We start from the raw sequence: 18,786 nt of genomic DNA on the forward strand, positions 1-18,786 counted from the left end.
GCCCGCCACCCCGGCCCTTTCGGCTGCCCTGCTGGCTGGCGCCTGCCCCCTGCGGAGCACACACAGCTCCAAAGAAGGGGCGCCTGGAGCGCCCTGGGGCCTTGCCTCGGCTGCTGTCCGCTTCCCCTAACTAAAAGTCTTTCTGCCCTTGCTGCCGCCTTGGTCCCCTGCCCCGTGACCCCAGTAGGCCTGGATCCGAGGGGGTAACTGGGTCCTTCCTAGAAGGAGGATGGGGCAGAGCCATGAACATGTCCGATGGATGACTTCCCACCTCCTGCCTCAGTTTCCTCATCTGGAAAATGGGGGTATTAATGTAACTCCAGTTGGTTTGTCTCTGAAGATTAACCAGTTAACGGGTGTGAAGCCCTTGTGTCTGGCATCACGGACTTGGTGCCGTGGTTATTATTACTGTCATCACTGCTGTCCTTGTCGACTTAGTAACAATTCATTTGGGAGAATAGCTCTCGGCTCCATGGTCAAACTAGACTCCCAAATGTCCCTCTTCCCTCTTCCTGAGATTCCTCAGCTTGGATAATCTAAGCACACAGTTGGTGCTTAAGAAATGTTTGTTGAATGAATGAATGATCACAGCCTACTATAAGGTGGTGTTGCTCATAGGAGAGAATTGAGAAAGGTGGGGCAGGGGTGTATGATATTTATGTATTTTTATTAAATCGCATGTACTTAGTGCCGAACTTGGTTGTAAGAGCCTAGATGCTTAGTGGTACTAATAGTGTCTAATGTGTTTTTCCGAAATTAGCTTGTTTAATTCCCTCTGCCTGTGCCGATGGAGTGAAGTGGGCCCTGCTCTCACCCCAGGGAACAGATGAGGGAACAGGCATGGGGAGGGGAAGCATCTTGCCCAGGGTTGTGTAGCTGATGGCGGCTGAGCCGGGTTCGGAGCCCAGGTTGCATGGCGGCTGCCCCTTCTGGCCTCGGCGGCCGAGCCGGGTTCAGAGCCCAGGTTGCATGGCGGCTGCCCCTTCTGGCCTCAGTCTCCCCAACCTCGCTCACTGTCCCCCTCCACCGACAGGGTGGCCACAGACCACAACTCAGACAACACATCAGCTGTGCTGCGGGAGTGGCTCGTGGCCGTGAAGAGTCTGTACCATTCTGTGGAGTGGCGGCCGGCGGAGGAGCCCAGGTGAGTGCCCAGTGGGACTGGCTACACCCCACCTCCCCCGCCACGACTGCCTGTGGTTCTGGGCAGAACCCCAGCTCGCAGCCCAGGGCTCTGCAGTCCTTGTTGCCAACTGGCTCCTGTCACCTCCCTCAGCTTCACCAGCAGCCGTGATCCCCTTCCAGACTGTTGGCCTGGGCCTGCCCTCCACCTGGAGTTCCCTCTCCTGGTCTTTCTGGTGGCCGCCCAGTGCTTCCTCCGCACCAGCTCTGCCGCCAGCTTCCCCGGGAGACCCCAGGCAGTGCCCACCGGGCTCCTTTCACTCTGTCTGGGTTTATTCCTGTCCCCCTCGCTACCCCGACCAGCTGCTGAGTCCGGGAAGACAGGCCCCAGAGTTTCTCCTCTCCCCTGGCTCCCCGTGCCCCTCAGGTGGCCTGGAGTGGCCTTTGCAGCCCCTTGCTCCCCCTCGTTCTGATTGCTGAGCCTTCTCTCCACCCTACAGATTGCCTCGGGCTCTCCTACCTTTGGGCAGGAAGCACTGGGGACCTCTGTACCTTCGTACCCCTGCCGGGACACCCCCTCCTCCTGTTGTCTCCTCTTGCTCCTTCCCAGCCTTCAGATCCAGCTTACAGATCCCCTCCTCCAGGAAGCCCCCTCTGACACCCCCCCATCACGGCTGCCTCTCCGCAGGTCCTACCCAGACGAGGAGGGCCCCAAGCACTGGTCTGACTCCCGCTACGAGCATGTCATGAAGCTGCGCCAGGCGGCCCTGAAGTCGGCCCGGGACATGTGGGCTGATTACATTCTGGTGAGTTCCGGGGCTGGAGGCCTGCGGTGTCCGAGGGAAGGCCGGGCAGCAGGACATAGGGAGCATCCTTGACCCCATTTTACAGAGGGGTAGACTGAGGCTCTGAGAGGGGAGGGAGCTGTCGGAGGTGACACAGCTGCCTGCTGGAGGGCTGCTGGGCTGCCTGGGTTCTCGGTCATCAGGTTGTGTCCCCAGTCACCTGGGGGTCGGACACTTGTGTCGTCTCCACCTTTGTCGCTGTCCCTGCCTGTCCCACGATGTCGCCCCTTGGGTCACTCGGAGACATTGGAGGAGGGGTCGGGTGAGGGCATCGGAGACGAACTGCTGAGGCCTGACTTTCGCTTCCTCCCCGGGCTGGCGCTGCCTCTGGGAGGAGGGGACGTCGAGGCTTGAGCGCAGTAGTGTTGGACCGCGTGCCCGCGGGCCTTCTGCGAGCCCCTCAGCCCGTGACCCCCCACCCCCCGTGGACGTCTCCCTCGTGCAGGTGGGGAGGGCAGTGTCGCGGCTGCTCCCATGGAGGTTGAACGCAATAACGCCAGCCTGGCAGCGCCAGGCCCCGAACTCAGGTCTGCGCCTTCTTTATCTGTCAGTCAGCATACATCTGCAGGCCCTTCCCGGGGCCCTCCTGCTGTGGGACCTGGGGAACGGTGAGGGCCAGCACAGGCTGAGCCCCGCCTCCGAGCGCCCCAGGGAAGGTGGCGTGACCAGAAAGCCAGCAGAACTGAGTGAGGAAGTAGCGGAAGGCAGCTGGTGCCAGGAGGAGACTATAGAAAGGCTTATCAGTGGCTTATCACTGATGGCTTATCAGTGTCCTGGGGCCGCCGTGACAAGTACCACACACGGGGGCTTGAAACACGGGCAGTTCATTCTGGAGGCTGGAAGTGTGAAGCACACATGTCGCAGGGCTCCCTCCAGAGGCTCTGTGGGGTCCTTCCTGGCCTCCTCCAGATTCTAGGGACTCAGGCGCCCTTGGCTTGTGGGCACGTCACCCAGGCTCTGCTCTGGTCACACGGCTCCTCTCTGTGTCTCTTCTGCTCTTCTGAGGTCACCAGTCGTTGGGGTCAAGGCCCACCCTAGTCCAGCGTGAGCACATCTGAACTTAGGTCTTCGTGACTTATTTCCAAATGAGGTCACGGCCAGAGGCTCCGGGGTCAGCACTGCAGCGTATCTTCTTGGGGGACCACCATTCAGCCCACGACAGCTGGCATAACCAGGCCGGGGTGTTGAGTGAGCAGACTGGGGGTGCCTCCATTAGCAGGGGACCCTGGCAGAGACCTGAAGGAGCAAAAGAGCCTTGGGGGTGCTGGGGGACAGTGTCTGGGGTAGAGGGACGAGCAGGGAGCGACTCGGGGCGTTCAGGGCCTGGCGAGGAGGCCAGTTGGCTGGAATGGAGTGATTGAGTGGGTGACGGAGAGGATGATGCCTAAGCGGTGGGTGGGGGCAGACGACACAGGCTGAGGGAGGGGTTTGGCTTCCACTGTGAGGGTAGTGGGGGCCACAGTGAGTGTGAGCCGGGAGGCCCGTATTCTGATCTGTGAGTTTCCAAAGGCCCTGTGCCTGCCGTGGGGAGCAGGCTGCTTGGGGCCGGAGTGGGGCAGCAGGAAGCCAGGGTGCAGGCCTGGGCGGGGGCTGTGGGAACGGCTTGTGGGCTCAGGATGTGTTCTGAGGCCAAGTGGGTAGGCCCTGCTTGGGGACCAGCTGGGAGGGTGCTGGGAGGTCCCCACGTCCTGCCAGAGCCAGTGGGTGGATGGAGCCGCCTCCCGGAAGGAGGGAGGAGGGAACACGCTCTCCCTGGGGCCTGTGCGCTGCCGCCGCCTCTGAATTTTGCAGATGGGAAAGTGGAGGCTTGGGGAGGGTCGGCTGGGGCCTGGGAACCAGGGAGGCACGGAGGCGGGCTGGCCCCTCCCAGACCCAGCCGGCCGGGTTGCCGATCCGCCTCTGTGGGATGTGCTCCATGGACTGACGGTGCCTGGTCCCCACCTCCTTCCCTCAGCAAATGTGGGTGCAGCTCAAGGTGTTGGCTCCAGACTCAAAGCAGCTTTGACACACGCTGCAGTGTGGTGACCGGGACTCTGGAAATCCACAGGGGGGTGTGAAATCGTTTGCCTAATGTTTTCAAATTCTTATTAAAAGGGCCGCTCTTTATAAACACTACGGGTGTTACTTGTAAGAAAATATACAAGAAAAAATAAGGAGCTTAGGAAAGGAAAACAAGCCCAAACTTTGCAGTCTTATCTCCCAGAGAGACTCACTTTCTGGGTGTTCTTTGTGTGTTTTACTTGAGGTGCAGTTTGCGTAACGTGACAGTAACCGTTTTCCGGTGGACGTTCGCGGCATTTGGCGCGTTTGTCACGTTGAGCCACCACCCCCTCTGCTAGTTCCAGAACTAGTTTCCATCACACTGAAAGGAGCCCCGGCCCCCAGCCCCTCCCCGAGCCCACAGACCACCGATGTGCTGCCTCTTGCTGCAGGCGTGCCTGTGCTGGACGCTTCGGAGGGACGGGCTCTCCCGCCGTCGCCTGTGGGCCGGCTTCTCCCCCAGCTCCAGGCTTTCGAGGGCCATCCACGCGGCGGCACGGGTCAGGCCTCATCCTTTTGTGGCTGAGTGTTGTTCCGTTGTGTGGATGGCCCACGTTTCGTGCGTCCGTCATGTGTCAGTGGATGCCTGGCTCGCTGCCCCTGTGTGGCCGTGGTGGCCAGACATCTGTTGGAGTCGCTGTTGCCGGTTCTCTCGTGTCTCTCCCTCGGGTGGAGGCGCTGGGTCCGGGATCTCCGTGTTTAACTCTTTGAGGAGCCGCCAGACTGTTGTGCTGTTTTCACTGCATGTATGTCCAGAGGGCCGCAGGGGCCGGGCAGGGACACTCCGCAGCGCGTGGCTTGGCCTGGGGCGGCTGCCTCCCGTCTCCCGCTGTGGCTGCCACGGGGAGCGCCGTCCTGTCTTGCTGGAGGAGGCCGGACTTCTCGTTTTTGGTGTTGTGTGTGACAAGTGATTCAGGTGTTCTGAAAATACCACGTGGGTAACAGGAAGCCTGTCTGTGGACCAGATGCAGCAAAGTGCGCCTTCCCAGCGGTTCTGTGCCAGGCTGGCTGGTGCTCACGTCCCGGTCAACAGGCGTGTCCTTACCTAGCCGCTTTCTGTGCATGATTCCCGGGTGCCTGTCCTGGATGTCTCGTGGAGATGGGACCGTGCGCCAGGCCGCCATTCAGCAGCGGGGCGGGCCAGGCTTTCTCTAGCTGAGCCGCTGCTGCGAGACTCCAGGTCATCCCCAAGGTCGTGTGACAAACAGCATGGCCACAAACATCCCGGTTGGCCTTTCTGGATGGGATTGGTGACACGGTTGTGGGGAACCCAGCAGGCACCCCCTCCCGGGGAGGCTGTTAATGGGTTGGTGAATTTCCTTCGAGGTGGCAGTAAACAAGCTATCATCTGTTTACCCCAACATTCAAGGTGTTAAAGAAAAAGAAAAGAGCCTCATGTAAAGATCCTATTTTTATGAACTTTATTGGCATCTGACTCATGTGGAAAAGCAGTGTGTTCCTCCAGCCACCCCACAGAGGCTGCCCTGCCCCGCCCGGCCTCCTCTAGCAGCGCCGCCGTTTTAGAAGCTCCCATGGACAGAGCCACGTGGCGCGCCCACCACCCCGTGCAGGCTGTCGCCAGCGCCGTGTCTGCGGCCCACTTGGGTCCGTGTGGCCCTTCCCTCCTCTTCCTCGAGTGTGTTTCCTGTGTACACCACGGTTGGCTCATTGCTGAGGGCAGTGCCATCGGTGGAGGGGCCAGGCATCTCCCTGGGGCCCCCGGCACTGCTCAGGGTGCCCGGACCCCCAAGACGCTGACCTCCGCCCCCCACATCCCTCCGGCGGCTGGCGCTGATGCCGTGTCGCATGTTTTGCAGTTCGTGGATGCAGACAACCTGATCCTCAACCCCGACACGCTGTCCCTGCTCATCGCTGAGAACAAGACGGTGGTGGCCCCCATGCTGGATTCCCGGGCCGCCTACTCCAACTTCTGGTGTGGGATGACTTCCCAGGTCAGGGGGCTGCTGGCATCGGGTGGGGGCCGGGAGTGGGGGGACTGGGCCGAGCAAGTAGGGGCGGTGGCTGGAGTCTAACTTAGCCTCACAGTGCCTCATGGTGAACATGTTACACCACCATCGTGATAATCCTTCAGCAGCTCCTTGAGGGAGGGTCCATGATTGTGTTATCTCCCCCCGACCCCAACCCCATTACTGAGGCAGGAACAGAAACACAGAGAGAGGAAGTGACTTGCTTAAGCCCACACAGTTAGGAAGTGGTAGGACTTCAAGCAAGGCTTGATCCAGGTATTCAAACAGCAGTGTTGTCTTCCTCCATCCCTTGGGTGGCTTCATTTTCAGACTCCTGGGGAACGATCCCAGCAGCATGCAGCCAGAATCCTCTCTGATTTGACCTTGGCGTCTCCTCTTACCCCTGAACCAATTATTGACGCCAGGAACATGCTGGGCTCTGATTGACCAGGCCTGGGCCACAAGTCCATCTCCAGGGTTGGGGGTGGGGTTGCAGGCAAAGCCAGGGGGAGGGAATGGGTGGGTGCTGGAGCAGGGGCCATGCTAGAGGACGGGGTCAGTGGTTGGAGCCAGGACGCTGCCCCAGCCTGTCTCCTCCTGTCTTTGTTGTAACTTGACGTGTGATTCACATAGCATAAGATTCACCATTTTAAAGTGAGCAATTCAGTGTTTTCTATGTCTTAAAATATGTTGCATAAATCTAAATGTTATGCGCTGACAGTGCCAATTTGTAAAGGAACAAGGAAGACAGGCCAATGCTAGATTGTTCCAGAAGCTTTCAAAACTTCTCTTCTGCAAGACCCGCTGCTTCCTTGAAGCCACTCTGGTGTTCACTGTCCGTGTAAATTGCAGGGTGGCGAGTGTCAGGCCCTGTTGCAGCTGTCTGATTTCCTCCCTCAGACGCTGCCCGTCTGGCCCGCAGTTCTGGCTGGGTCTGCAGGGGGGACCGTCTCCCTTTGCCGACCTGCCACGGCCCGTCGCTGCGGCTCTGGGGCAGACGACTGGCCACGCCAGAGCCCGGGGCTCGGGAAGTGCCGCCGCAGCCAGAGGCTGGCGCCTGGGCTTCTCTCCCGTGTTCCCAGCGCCTGCCGTCCGGGCCTCCAGCCTCGCCGTCCGGGCCCGTGCAGAACTCCACTCCCTCCGCACAGGGCTACTACAGGCGCACGCCTGCATACATCCCCATTCGCAAGCGCGAGCGCCGCGGCTGCTTCGCAGTGCCCATGGTGCACTCGACGTTCCTCATCGACCTGCGGAAGGCGGCCTCCAGGAACTTGGCATTCTACCCTCCCCACCCGGACTACACCTGGTCCTTCGATGACATCATCGTTTTTGCCTTCTCCTGCAAGCAGGCAGGTGAGCCCACAGGGGGTTTGCCATCATGGGGGCATCGTCTGGCTGGTTTGTTGGGACCTGTGCTGAGCATGTTCAAACAGAACCCACAGAAGGTTCACAGAACCAAAACTTCAGGGTGCAGGGATGGCTTCAGGTGTGGCTGTATCCAGGTGTTGGGATGCCATCTCCAGAACCTAGTCTCTCTGCAGCCCTGGCTTTGCTGGTTGCCTTACTCCCCAGATCTTTAAGACCTATTTCTTAAAGGTTATTTCCATCTCAACATTTTTCTATACTCTCCCCGTTTTCTGTAGTTGAGTATATTTTAATCAGATAATTAGGGGAAAGAAAGTTTTAAAAAGAAGGAGAACACAGCCATATGCTGACCTGTCATTTATTTTAAACCAGAGGTTGGCAAACTATGGCCTGGGGCAAAATCTAGCCTACCATCTGTTTTTGTATGACTACAAGCTCAGAATGGTTTTTACGTTTTTAAATGGTTAGAAAAAAATGAAGAATAGTATCTTACGACATCTGAAAATTATCTGAAATTCAAATTTCAGTGCCTATAGGTGAAGTTTCGTCACACATAGTCAGGCCCACCACGTAAGCGTGGTCCAGGGCTGCTGCGTCCCAGCGGCAGACCTGGCTGCTGAGACCGACACTGGTGCCCGCAGGCTGAAGATGGTCCCCATCCGGCTCTTTCCAGGAGAAGTTAGCCAATTAACATGAAAATCATTTCCGTTGGGTTTTTCACTTTAAAAAATGATGCGTCCTCGTTGTAAGGATGTAAGCCGTCTGGAGAAGGACAAACGCAGGCGGAGGTGGCACTACCGACCTCACGGGCACTGTGTCCCCTGCCCCACGTAAGGGCGCCTCTTCGAGGGTCGGGCTGTCCGCTGTCACGAGCCCTATGGGCCCAGAGGGCGCCAGTCCCGCCGTTGGCCGGGTGTCTGGCGGCCCCTCTGCGCCCCTGGCCCCGTGGGCCTCGCGTGCGCGCCGGCTCTGACCACGCTCTCCCGTGCAGAGGTGCAGATGTACGCGTGCAACAGGGAGGTGTACGGCTTCCTGCCCGTGCCGCTGCGGGCGCACAGCACCCTCCAGGACGAGACCGAGAGCTTCCTGCACGTGCAGCTGGAGGTCATGGGTGAGTCCGCCGCGCCACCCCCTCGCTGGGCCCCCTCACAGCTGTCAACTGGCTGCCCATCCCTTGGCTGGGCACTGGGGATCTGGCGGGAATAGGGTGGACCATTATCCTGCTCTCATGGAGCACTGGCTTTGCAAGTACCTATGCATGGTGTGCTTGGGGCAGTCAGGGTGGGTTTCCTGGGGGAGGTGGCATTAAGGTGCAGGGTGAGTAGGTGTTAGCCAGAAAGAGGCCTGCAGCCCGAGGGAGCAGCTCGTGCACAGGCCGGGAGGCTGGTGGCCGTGGGCTCTGGAAACGGGTGAGGTGGGTGTGGCAGCAGGGGGCTGAGCTGGGTGGGCAGGCCTTTTCCCCAGGGCAGTCTGGGGGGGCCTGGAGGCTGGGGAGCAGGGCGGGAGGGCGGTCCTCACTGAGGAATCCTCAAGTGCCGTTTCCAACCCTCAGGCCCACTGTTTATTTAATATTTATCTTGAGCAGACGCCTTTTTTTTCCGCTTGAATATATTTATTTTAAAAAGGAAACTATGTATTTTTACCACAAGTGCAATCTCTGTTCTTCTGATACCGTGTAAATAGATCCATAAACTATTAAACTGGCAGCTGTCCCTCTGGTGGGCCCCTGGGCAGCGCGCCCGGGTTGTGGGAGGAGGGCTGCCCCCCGCCCCCCGGCTGGCTGGGGAGCAACAGACACTCAGTCCTGGCCGAGCTGTGAGGCAGCGCCCATGGGGAGGGGCCGGGAGGGCCAGGCCTCTGCTGGGGCTGTTTCCCACTCTTAACTGCTTCTAGAAGGTTCTGTGTGTGTGTGTGTGTGTGTGTTTCCCTCTGGGGGGGGGCCTGTGTGTGTGTGTGTGTGTGTTTCCCTCTGGTGGCTGAGTATGGAATGGCACCCTGCCCTCTGTCTCGGGGCATCCCCTGAGCACTTGTTACTCGTAGGCCCCAGCCCAGCTGCAGCCCCGGGCCGCAGTCACGAGGGCAGGTCCCTGCCTGTGGCCCCCAGACCCAGCGGCCAGGCCCTGAGGAGTGCGGCTGCAGCTGCCAGTTTCCTAGCTCGCATCTTCACGTGTGCTTCTGTTATGTCCCGTGGGGCTGCCGTTCGCGCCGCTGTCACAGCTCAGGCACGACGGAGGCGGGGATGTTCTCCTGTCTCGGGGCCAGGGCAGAGCACACAGGTGGACAGCAGGCTCGGGGGTTTCAGGCACTTGTGCAGAGACTGCCTCGCGGTCTGTGTGAAAACCGCCTTTTCTCTCCCGTGCACGTGTGGGTCCCTGGACTGGGCTGTGCTCGTGATTTTTCACGTCTGCAGAAACGTTTCTCGCAGTGAAATTTCAGACTTGCAGCAAAGCTCGGAGTGATGCGCCCTGCGTCCAGGGACCTGCAGCTGCGTCCCGCCCCACCTGCTCACGGACGATGGGCATCTTTGCCAATGGCCCCATAAACCCAGCTCACTGTGAATCCTGTGTGTCGAGTGTTAGGGCACACAGTGGGGATGGGTGATGGGCGGCATGGTTGTTTACAACCTCCTCGTCAGCTCCAGGCCAGGCCCTGGCTTCCCCTGGGCTCGCGCTGTCCCAATTGCGTTGGTGGACGGGTTCTGCCCTTCTGGTGCTTCGTGTCAGAGGACTTGTACCTTGTGCCACTCGTGTGCGGCGTCTTCCACTGAGCATCCTGTCTGTGCCTTCACCGGCTGCCGTGTGCGGCTGTGGCTTGCTCCCTTGCCTGTCGCGTAGTAGTCCATGGGGACGTTCAACCACAGATTTATCCCCTCTTGGCTGTGTCCCACGTCACTTTACTATGTCGCTTTCTCTCTCCTCCTGAGGGACATGGAGCGCGTTTCTCATTTTTCCCAGAGTTGCAGTGAGTTCCATACCTGCGTGTGAGAGGGTTCTGCACATGCATTAGTGGACGCGAGGTTAGGAACGTCCGTGAGGTCACCCTTACTTCTCACCCCCGTCGCAGGCTCAGGGTCTCTGAGCCCCAGCTCAGGTTTGATAATTTGCTGAAAGCTCTCAGAACTCACTGAAGCTGTTGTGCACACAGTTACGATTTGTTACAGCGGAAGGGCCAGATTGCAGTCAGCAAAGGGACAAGGTGCATGGGGTGGCATCCAGGAGAGCTCCATGCACGGAGCTTCTGGTTGTCCCCTCCCCATGGAGTCATGGGGACAGCGCTTACTTCCCCCAGCACCAATGTGTGACCGCACGCATGGTGTACTGCCACCAGGGACGCTCCCCAGGCCTCGGTGTCCAGGGTTTTTATGGGGCTCACAGAGGTGGACCCGGCTGACTGCCTGCATGGCTGACCTTCGTCTCCAGCCCCTACAGAGGGGAGCTGAAAAGACGTGGCCCAAGACCCCCACCCGAAATCACACTGTTGACATAGACCACCCAGTGTGACCCAAGGCCCCAGGCAAACAAAGATAATCTTTTTTAAGAAATTGAGGTCTCCTTAGTTTATAGCGTTCTGTAAGTGTCAAGTGTACATCATTACATTTCCACTGATGTGTAGACTGGATGGTGTTCTTCTCCACATCTAGTTGCTGTCACCATACACGTGCCCCGTTATCCCTTCACCCCCACCACCCCCTCGCCATCCCATAACCACTGGTCTGGTCTCTGTCTGTGCGTTGGTTTCAAACAGACGCTCTTATCAGGCAGGACGTTCTGAGGGCTCCCACCGCCAGGAGCCGGGGGCCCCGGCCAGGCCTCTCTTTGGGCACGTTCAGTTTTTCACCCCGTGATGGGTCTGAGGGTTGTCGCTGTGACCTGGCCCTCTGGGAAGGCAGCATTGCTCTGCTCCTTCAGGATGCCTGATGTACCCCATTCTCCCAGAACTGACGAAGGGAGAAGGGACCCTCCACCCCACAGCCTGGTACTGTGGCTGTCCACACCCCCCACCAGTGTGGGCAGAGGCTCAGACAGAGGAGGGAAAGGGCACCTGGCATTTGAACTCGAGTCTTCGGATCCCAAAGCCTTGGCCTGGGTTCTCTGGCTCCTCCAAGGAGAGCCCGGGGGGTCGGGAGCTGGGAAGGGTTCTGGGTGGGAGGAGGCCCCAGGCTGTGGTGTCCCTGGGGAAGGCCAGGGCTGCCCAGGCCTCTCCCAGACAGAGGGCTGGAGTCTGTCCCTCGAGCTCACCTGAGCCTTCGTCCTTGGCGAGGCAGCTGCCACACTCACCATCGTGCTGGGCTTCTCGGGGCCACCCTGGTGGGCAGGCAGGGACCTTGCCAGGCCATGTTCACGTGTGGATCCAGTCCTTCTCAGCAAACCATCAGAGACGTGCCAAGCCAGGCCCCGGGCTGTGGCCTGAGCATTGCTCACGGCAGCTACAAGGGCGACACACCATGAGCACTCTGAAATCTTGGTGTCCCTTGGCTTGTAGACACGTCACTGCAGTCCCACGGCCATGACATGTCTTCATGCCGTCTTCCCTCTGTGTGTGTCTCTGCATCCAAATTCCCCATTTTTCTAAGGACCCCAGCCCTGTTGGATTCGGGCCCACCCTGATGAGCTCCTTTTGACCACCTTTGTAAAGACCCTGTTTCCAGATAAGGTTGTGTTCTGAGGTTGTGTGGGTTGGGACACCAACATACCTTTTTAGGGGACACAGTTCAACCCATAACAACGTGTGATTTCACGGCATCTTTTTGTGAAACCTCTGAGAGGTTTATTAGCTCATTTATAGAGGAGGAAAGCCAAGGTCGTCATTCCAAGCCACACAGCTCACCATCATTCCTGTGTTCATGCTGAGTAATTATTGAGTGCCTGCTGTGGCTGGGCACTGTGTTGGGTACTGGGGACCCAGTGTGAGTGGGCAGACCTAGCATCTGTCCTGGGAGGCTGAGGGGAGATGGACAGGGAGCCAGGGAGTTGGGACAGCAAGGCGAGGGGTTTGATGGAGGAGGTACCCGGCTCAGCCTGGGGACATTAGGAGGCTCCCCTGCCCTCATCAAGAGGCTTCTTAGCTGAGAATTCAGGGGGAGGAAGGAAGGGTGTTCCTGGCAGAGGCCCAGCCTGTGCAAAGGTCCTGAGGTTGGAATGGGTGAGTTTGGGGTGCCAGCAGCCAGAATGAGTAGGCATAGGGGGGAGACTAGCACAGGCGTTGTAGGTGCGGCCAGGTCAGGCAGGGTCTCCAACACAGGCTGAGGAGCTTGGGGTGCTATGGAGCCAAGGAGGGGCTGTGGATGGGGCACTGGAAAGAGGCTGGAGCCCCCCTGTAACCCCACTGACCCCTTGGCTTCTCTCTGCCCCGCAGTGAAACACCCACCAGTGGAGCCCTCCCGGTTCATCTCAGTGCCCACCAAGATGCCTGACAAGATGGGCTTTGATGAGGTGGGCCAGGCCTTCCGGGGGGTGGGGCGGTGGGCTGGCCGGTGGGTCCGACGGAGTCTCTGGGCCACAGGTCTTCATGATCAACCTGAAGCGGCGGCAGGACCGGCGGACACGCATGCTGCAGGCGCTTAGGGCGCAGGAGATCGAGTGCCGGCTGGTGGAGGCTGTGGACGGCAAGTGAGTCCCGCCTCGGCGGGAGGGGTGGCTCCACACCTGGGCGTGGACTGTGCTGGTGGCACCGTGGAGGGGAGGGGAGTCCGACCCTAGAGGGGCTGGCCGACGTGCGCTCAGGTGGACCCCGCCCTGGCAGACCTGGCTTCGTGGGGTCCAGCAGGGGTGCTAACAGCGGGAGACGGAGTTGGCGGCTCAGCCAGAGGGGAACGCTGATGGTGGACTTGAGGGTGGTCTCCCGCCGACCCCTCCTTTGCCCTTCCAGGGCCATGAACACCAGCCAGGTGGAGGCGCTGGGCATCCAGATGCTGCCTGGCTACCGGGACCCCTACCACGGGCGGCCCCTCACCAAGGGGGAGCTGGGCTGCTTCCTCAGCCACTACAACATCTGGAAGGAGGTGGGTCTGGCGGGGTGGGGCCCTCAGCCTCCTTACGGCTCAGGGAGGGAGTTGCCTGCGCCCCACGCAGGCTTCCAGACTCGCAGAGGGACGGCCTCTTCAGCGCATCCTTCCCCGGCCCGTGCCCGGACCCCTGGGCAGGGGAGCTGCTGTCCCTCACTGTGCCGTTGTGCAAGCAGCCTGGGGACGGGGCGGGGAGCCCAGTTCCTGGAATAGGTGGGGTCTGAGGCCTCCTCATGCCCAGCTGTTGTCCAGTGTCCTTGGAGCCTGGGCTCTGTGCTCAGTGCTTGCTAATAGAAGTAACAGCCTTGGTGACGCTAGCCATCATGGACCCCACTCATTGGTACCCATCAGCCTGGGGGCTCGTGAGCCACCCTTGGAGGGAGAGGCTGTGATGAGTGAAGACACCAGGCTGGGATTTGAACTTGGGGCTGTCAGGTGTGAGGCCAGATGAGGCATCTGGCTGCGGGGTGGGAGGGTGCGTGGGGAGGGGCTCCCCTGCCCTCCTTTCCTGAGATTCATGGTGGATAGCATGGGGCAGAGGTTGTGGTGTCCAGGTGGCCCTGGAGCTGCGGGAACCCTGGTTCAGGTCTGGCCCTGCCTCTTAGAGGGGTGAGCTCTGTGAGCAAGGAAGGCACTTCCCAGTCTGAGCCTCAGTTTCCCCAGATGACAGAGTCACAGTCTCAGGGGGGCAGTCATGAAGATTCTCAAGTTCATTCATTCTGGGAACATTTGCCAAGCACCTACTGTGCACCAGGGCTGGTGCTGGGGACAACAGCCACCAAGAGAGACCCCCCCACCCCCAATAGGGGGCTCACAGCCCCGCGAGGTGGGGAGAGTGATGATAAACCACAAAGAAATAAACTACAATGAAATAAGTGAGCTGTGTCTACAGGAGAGGCCCCAGGGCTGTGAATTGTCCTCAGCTGGCATATTTGGATGGTGGTCAGGGAGGATCTCTTGGGTGGATGACATTTGAGCTGAGGCCTGAAGGGTGAGAGGGAGCCTGCCTGCTGCTACTTGAAGGAGGGCGTTCTGTGTCAAAGACACAGCCCAGGCCCCGGCCCCGGGGTGGGGAAGCAGCCAGGCCAGGTTGGGGCGTCTAGCCAAGTGTGGAGGAGGTGGATCCAGAAAGTGGAGGTGGAGGGGTGCATTTGCTTCTGTCCTGCTGCCCCAGAGCCTTTAGGCAGAGCCGGCTTCAGGGCCGAGCCTTGATCTCCCCGGGCCTGGGCGGGTGTCCTCCCTCAGGTCGTTGACCGGGGGCTGCAGAAGTCGCTGGTGTTTGAGGACGACCTGCGCTTTGAGATCTTCTTCAAGAGGCGCCTGATGAACCTCATGCGGGATGTGGACCGGGAGGGTCTGGACTGGGACCTCATGTGCGTATGGGGCCTGGGGGTGTGGCCGAGACCCTATAGGTCTGAGGGCGTCTGCAGGTTAATGGGTTGGGCCAGCTCTTGGGGGTATGCTAGGAGGACTGGCATGTGGCCTGTGTGAGGCGCTCCGTGGTCCTGGACCTGAGAGCAGTCAGTGCATGGGGCTTGGCCTAAGGCCTGTGGGGTAGGTCAGTTTATGGACCCAGCTGTGGGGGGCGGGTTCGTCAGGGCCTGGAGACTTGAGGGGTTCTGTAGGGAGTGGGGCATGGCTGGGGAGCTTGGGTAGCTGTAGTCAGCGCTTGGGAGCGTGGTCAGAAGCTGGGGGTGGCTGAGTGTGGGGCGTAGTCAAGAAGCTTGAGTCTTAGACCAGCACCAGGTGGGGTGTGGCCAGCATATTTCTGCAAGAGTACTTTAGAATCTCCTTATAGGGGGGTTGGTTTGTTCTCTCCCTCTCTCTCCCTCTGTCCTTCTCGCCTTTCCTCCCACCCTCTTTCTCCCCCTCCTGTGTGCAGGACTGCGATCCAGGTTCTAGGCCCCAGACTCTGGACCATGCTAGTAATATGAATAGTAGCTGTACCCTTTCATTCTTGACTGCTCACCATATCCATCCCCCATGCCCTACTGCCCCACAGCCCCCTGAACCCAGAGCAGCGTCCCCCTCAGCCCCACTCTCTTGCCTTGTGGCACAGCCTCAGAAAATGTTATACATATCCCACCCTCCCCAGCTCCAAATCCTCCCATGGCTCCCTAGTGCCCATGGTTAAAACCTACTCTCTTCCCTGTGGGCCCCAGACCCTGTCATCCTCCCGGTCCAGCCACGCCAGCCGCCTCATTGCTCTCCAAACCCACCCCACCCACTCCCACCCCAGGGCCAGCGGCTCCCTGGATCCCTGGCTTTCTGGATTAGTGTTCTCTGGCGAGCAGGAGGAGGGTGACAGCGCCCCCATTCTGCACCCCAGCTATGTGGGCCGGAAGCGCATGCAAGTGGAGCGTCCCGAGAAGGCCGTGCCCCGAGTGAGGAACCTGGTGGAGGCCGACTACTCCTACTGGACGCTGGCTTACGTGCTCTCCCAGCAAGGCGCCCGCAAGCTGCTGGCTGCCCAGCCGCTCGCCAAGATGCTGCCCGTCGACGAGTTCCTGCCCGTCATGTTCGACAAGCACCCAGTGTGAGGGCTGCGGGCAGGCGGGCTGGGGTCTCGCTGAGTGGCTGTCCTGGGTGGGGCGGGGCTCCCAGACCCCGGGGAGGGGTCTTTTCCTCTGGCCACTTGTCCTTCCATCTGTCCCTTCCCTAGGGGGAGGGACTGCCACCCCTCACAGTCCCCTCCCCCCAGGTCCGAGTACAAGAGCCACTTCTCCCCCCGCAACCTGCGCGCCTTCTCCGTGGAGCCCCTGCTTGTCTACCCCACACACTACACGGGGGACGATGGGTACGTGAGCGACACAGAGACCTCGGTCGTGTGGGACAACGAGCACGTCAAGACCGACTGGGACCGTGCCAAATCCCAGAAGATGCGGGAGCAGCAGGCCCTGAGCCGCGAGGCCAAGAACTCAGATGTGCTGCAGTCGCCGCTGGACAGTGCGGCCCGTGATGAGCTCTGAGGGGCGGCCGCCCCAGGCCTGGCCTCTGCCTGCTCACCAGGGACAGCGGGGACCCTGTGGAGCCCTGGCAGGCCACAAGGGCTCTCCAGGCAGGGCAGCAGCCTGCCCGTTTTCGCTCAGCAATCACATGCACGCAGGCAGCATTAATGGAGTGCCTACTGTATGCCAGGAACAGGGCTCGGCACTGGGGCATTGGGTGGGAGCAATCCATCGTTCAGCTCTTCGTGCGCTCGAAACTTTTCAAGCATTTACTGTGTACCGGTTTCCTGTGCTTTGGCAGCAAATGATGCGTTCTTATCCCCTCAGTCACTGATTGATTCAGTCATCAGGCATTTATTGCTTCCCCCAAGAGTCAGGCACTAGTGTATGCATTCATTTTTTAAATTAATTCAGGTATTTATTGAGTGCCTACTGTATATGGAGCACCACTCCAGGCTTGGGGAATATTGAGATAAACAAGACATTTTAACATTTATTCAAACCCGTTGAGCACCTACCATGTACCTGGTACCTGTGATGCAAAGACAAGTTCTTATTGACTCTGCACTTATTGAGTGCCTGCTGTGTGCTGGGAGCTGAGCTCAGAGTTGGGGATGGAAGGAAACAAGGTGCTTCTTGGTCTAATTGGTTTCTGCCCCACATGTCTGAAGAACACTGAGTGTGCACCAGGTGTTAGTGACACAAAACACTGCCAGTGCTCACTCAGCGTTCCTCACCCACGTGCTGGGCCACAGAGATGAACATGACGAGTCCTTTCATTTCTTCATGCAGCAGGCATTGATTGAAGGCCTACTGTGTACCAGACCTCATGGACCCCCAGTGGGGTTGGAGAAAAGCTGACTGAGTTCCGTTCTCCCTCGTTCCCCAGTCACCTGAGCTGAGTGCAGACAACATCTTGCCACCACCCAGGAGGGGGGTGACTTCCCTCGCCAGGGGCAGTGGTGGGTCCCAGCAACCACACGGCCTCATGCGAGCCCCCTGGACCCAGCCCCGCTGGAGGGGGCGAGGGATGCAGATGGCGGCTGGGGCTCCCGTGCCCACTCCGGCTGTGGGCTTGACCTCCCGGCCTGCGTCTCAGCTGTGCTCTGGGGCTGCTCAGGGGCTCCTTTGTCCGAGCCTGTGGCGGCCTCACGTGTCCGGGCTGCCCATGGCCTCGGCAGTGTCCCCAGCACAGGCCGCAGGACTTGCTGTGCCTTCAGCAGGATGAATGTCGGAGCCGGCAGGCCGGGCTTCACTCTCTTAGGGGTCACTGCTCGCCGGGCCGGGTCCTAGATGACTCGCCTATTTTTTTATTAAATGTTCCTGGTTAATTTTGACGTCAGTCTGGGTTGTCTTCTCGGTCCAGTGGTCTGCGCGCCCCCACGTGCCTCCCACTCCCACCCCTGCTGCCGGCCGAGGCGGGCGGGAACGGGGCTGGAGAGAAGCCGCCAGTGGGGTGAAGCCGCTAGTGGGAGCCCCGCGTTCCCGGCCGCCCCGTCAGACGGCCCCCTCCCTCCGCCTGCGGGGTCCCTGCAGGACTGTCTCAGAGGACAACGAGGAGGGGCTGCCAGGGTTTGGAGTCTCCAGAAAACACCCCAAGATGAGGATTCGAGGGCGCGGGAGTCCTCCAGGAGGCGACCCAGGAAGCCCCGGGCGGGGTGGGGACCCGAGACCTGGAGCGAAGGAGCCCTGCGGGGGGCGCCCGCGAGCAGCTGGCGCGGGGACCAGGGGACTGAGCGGAGCGGGCGCCTCACTGGGTCGCACCCGGGCCAGGCTGGGGGGGGAGGAGGGCGTGTGTCCGCGCCCCGGGCCTGTGTTGGGGGGGAGGGTCTGTCCCCGCCGGGGCGGGGTGAGGAGTCCGTCTGTCCGCGCCCGGGCGCGGTCGGATCTCTGGCGGACACTCGAGGCTTGTCGCGGTCCTCCGGCCGGCGGTGCGCGCACATTTCCACCATCCCGCCGCCCGTGCGCGGTGCTCGTGGGCGAACAGAGCACCCAGCCCAGCAAATGGAGAGCGGAGTGGGGTCGCGTCCTCAGGGACAGCAACTACCGTTTTGGTGACAAACCTTCCGGTCTTACCGTTTGCATGGTGCAAACATACACACATGTTCAAAAGGAGGATCGTGTCACATGAGCCGCTGGAAACGGCTCCCCCAGCGCATTTTCCATGCGTGGCCTGGGGTCAGGTCGCACCCGCTCCTGCTGCAATTTTCTTCTAAACTTAACGCGCGGCGGACGCGCGGGGCTCTGGGCGGCTCGCGCTCGGGCGGGCCGTGGGGGCTCCGGCCGCGGCCGGGACGCTGGGGGGGCGGCGCCCGCGCGTCCGCGGAGGCCCCGGCGGCGTTCTCGCCGGTCCCGGCCGGGCCCCGGAGGCTCGCGGGCGCCGCGCGCTGGTCCGCACCCGACGTCGGCCCCGCCGAGCTCAGCGCGCGGCTCCGTCCCTCGGGCCGTGCGGCGGTGTCCGCGCTCCTGGCTGTGCGGACGGGCGGGTGCCGCCG

At 60.4% G+C, this 18,786-nt stretch overlaps 1 protein-coding gene across 1 annotated transcript in view; it reads left to right on the forward strand.

The window, feature by feature from the left end:
• COLGALT1 (collagen beta(1-O)galactosyltransferase 1) overlaps positions 1-17,628 on the forward strand; it is an 18,365-nt gene extending 737 nt beyond the window's left edge. The window contains exons 2-12 of the mRNA XM_046672200.1: positions 1,034-1,144; positions 1,811-1,928; positions 5,825-5,959; positions 7,123-7,327; positions 8,331-8,450; positions 12,695-12,771; positions 12,842-12,948; positions 13,208-13,340; positions 14,589-14,716; positions 15,673-15,879; positions 16,045-17,628. Of these exons, the coding sequence (XP_046528156.1) occupies positions 1,034-1,144; positions 1,811-1,928; positions 5,825-5,959; positions 7,123-7,327; positions 8,331-8,450; positions 12,695-12,771; positions 12,842-12,948; positions 13,208-13,340; positions 14,589-14,716; positions 15,673-15,879; positions 16,045-16,312 (1,609 nt within the window). The 3' untranslated portion in view covers positions 16,313-17,628. The remainder of the gene's footprint in view (positions 1-1,033; positions 1,145-1,810; positions 1,929-5,824; positions 5,960-7,122; positions 7,328-8,330; positions 8,451-12,694; positions 12,772-12,841; positions 12,949-13,207; positions 13,341-14,588; positions 14,717-15,672; positions 15,880-16,044) is intronic.
• The last annotated feature ends 1,158 nt before the right edge of the window (positions 17,629-18,786 follow it).

This window comes from Equus quagga, chromosome 9, assembly GCF_021613505.1.
Source record: "Equus quagga isolate Etosha38 chromosome 9, UCLA_HA_Equagga_1.0, whole genome shotgun sequence".
NCBI lineage: Eukaryota > Metazoa > Chordata > Mammalia > Perissodactyla > Equidae > Equus > Equus quagga.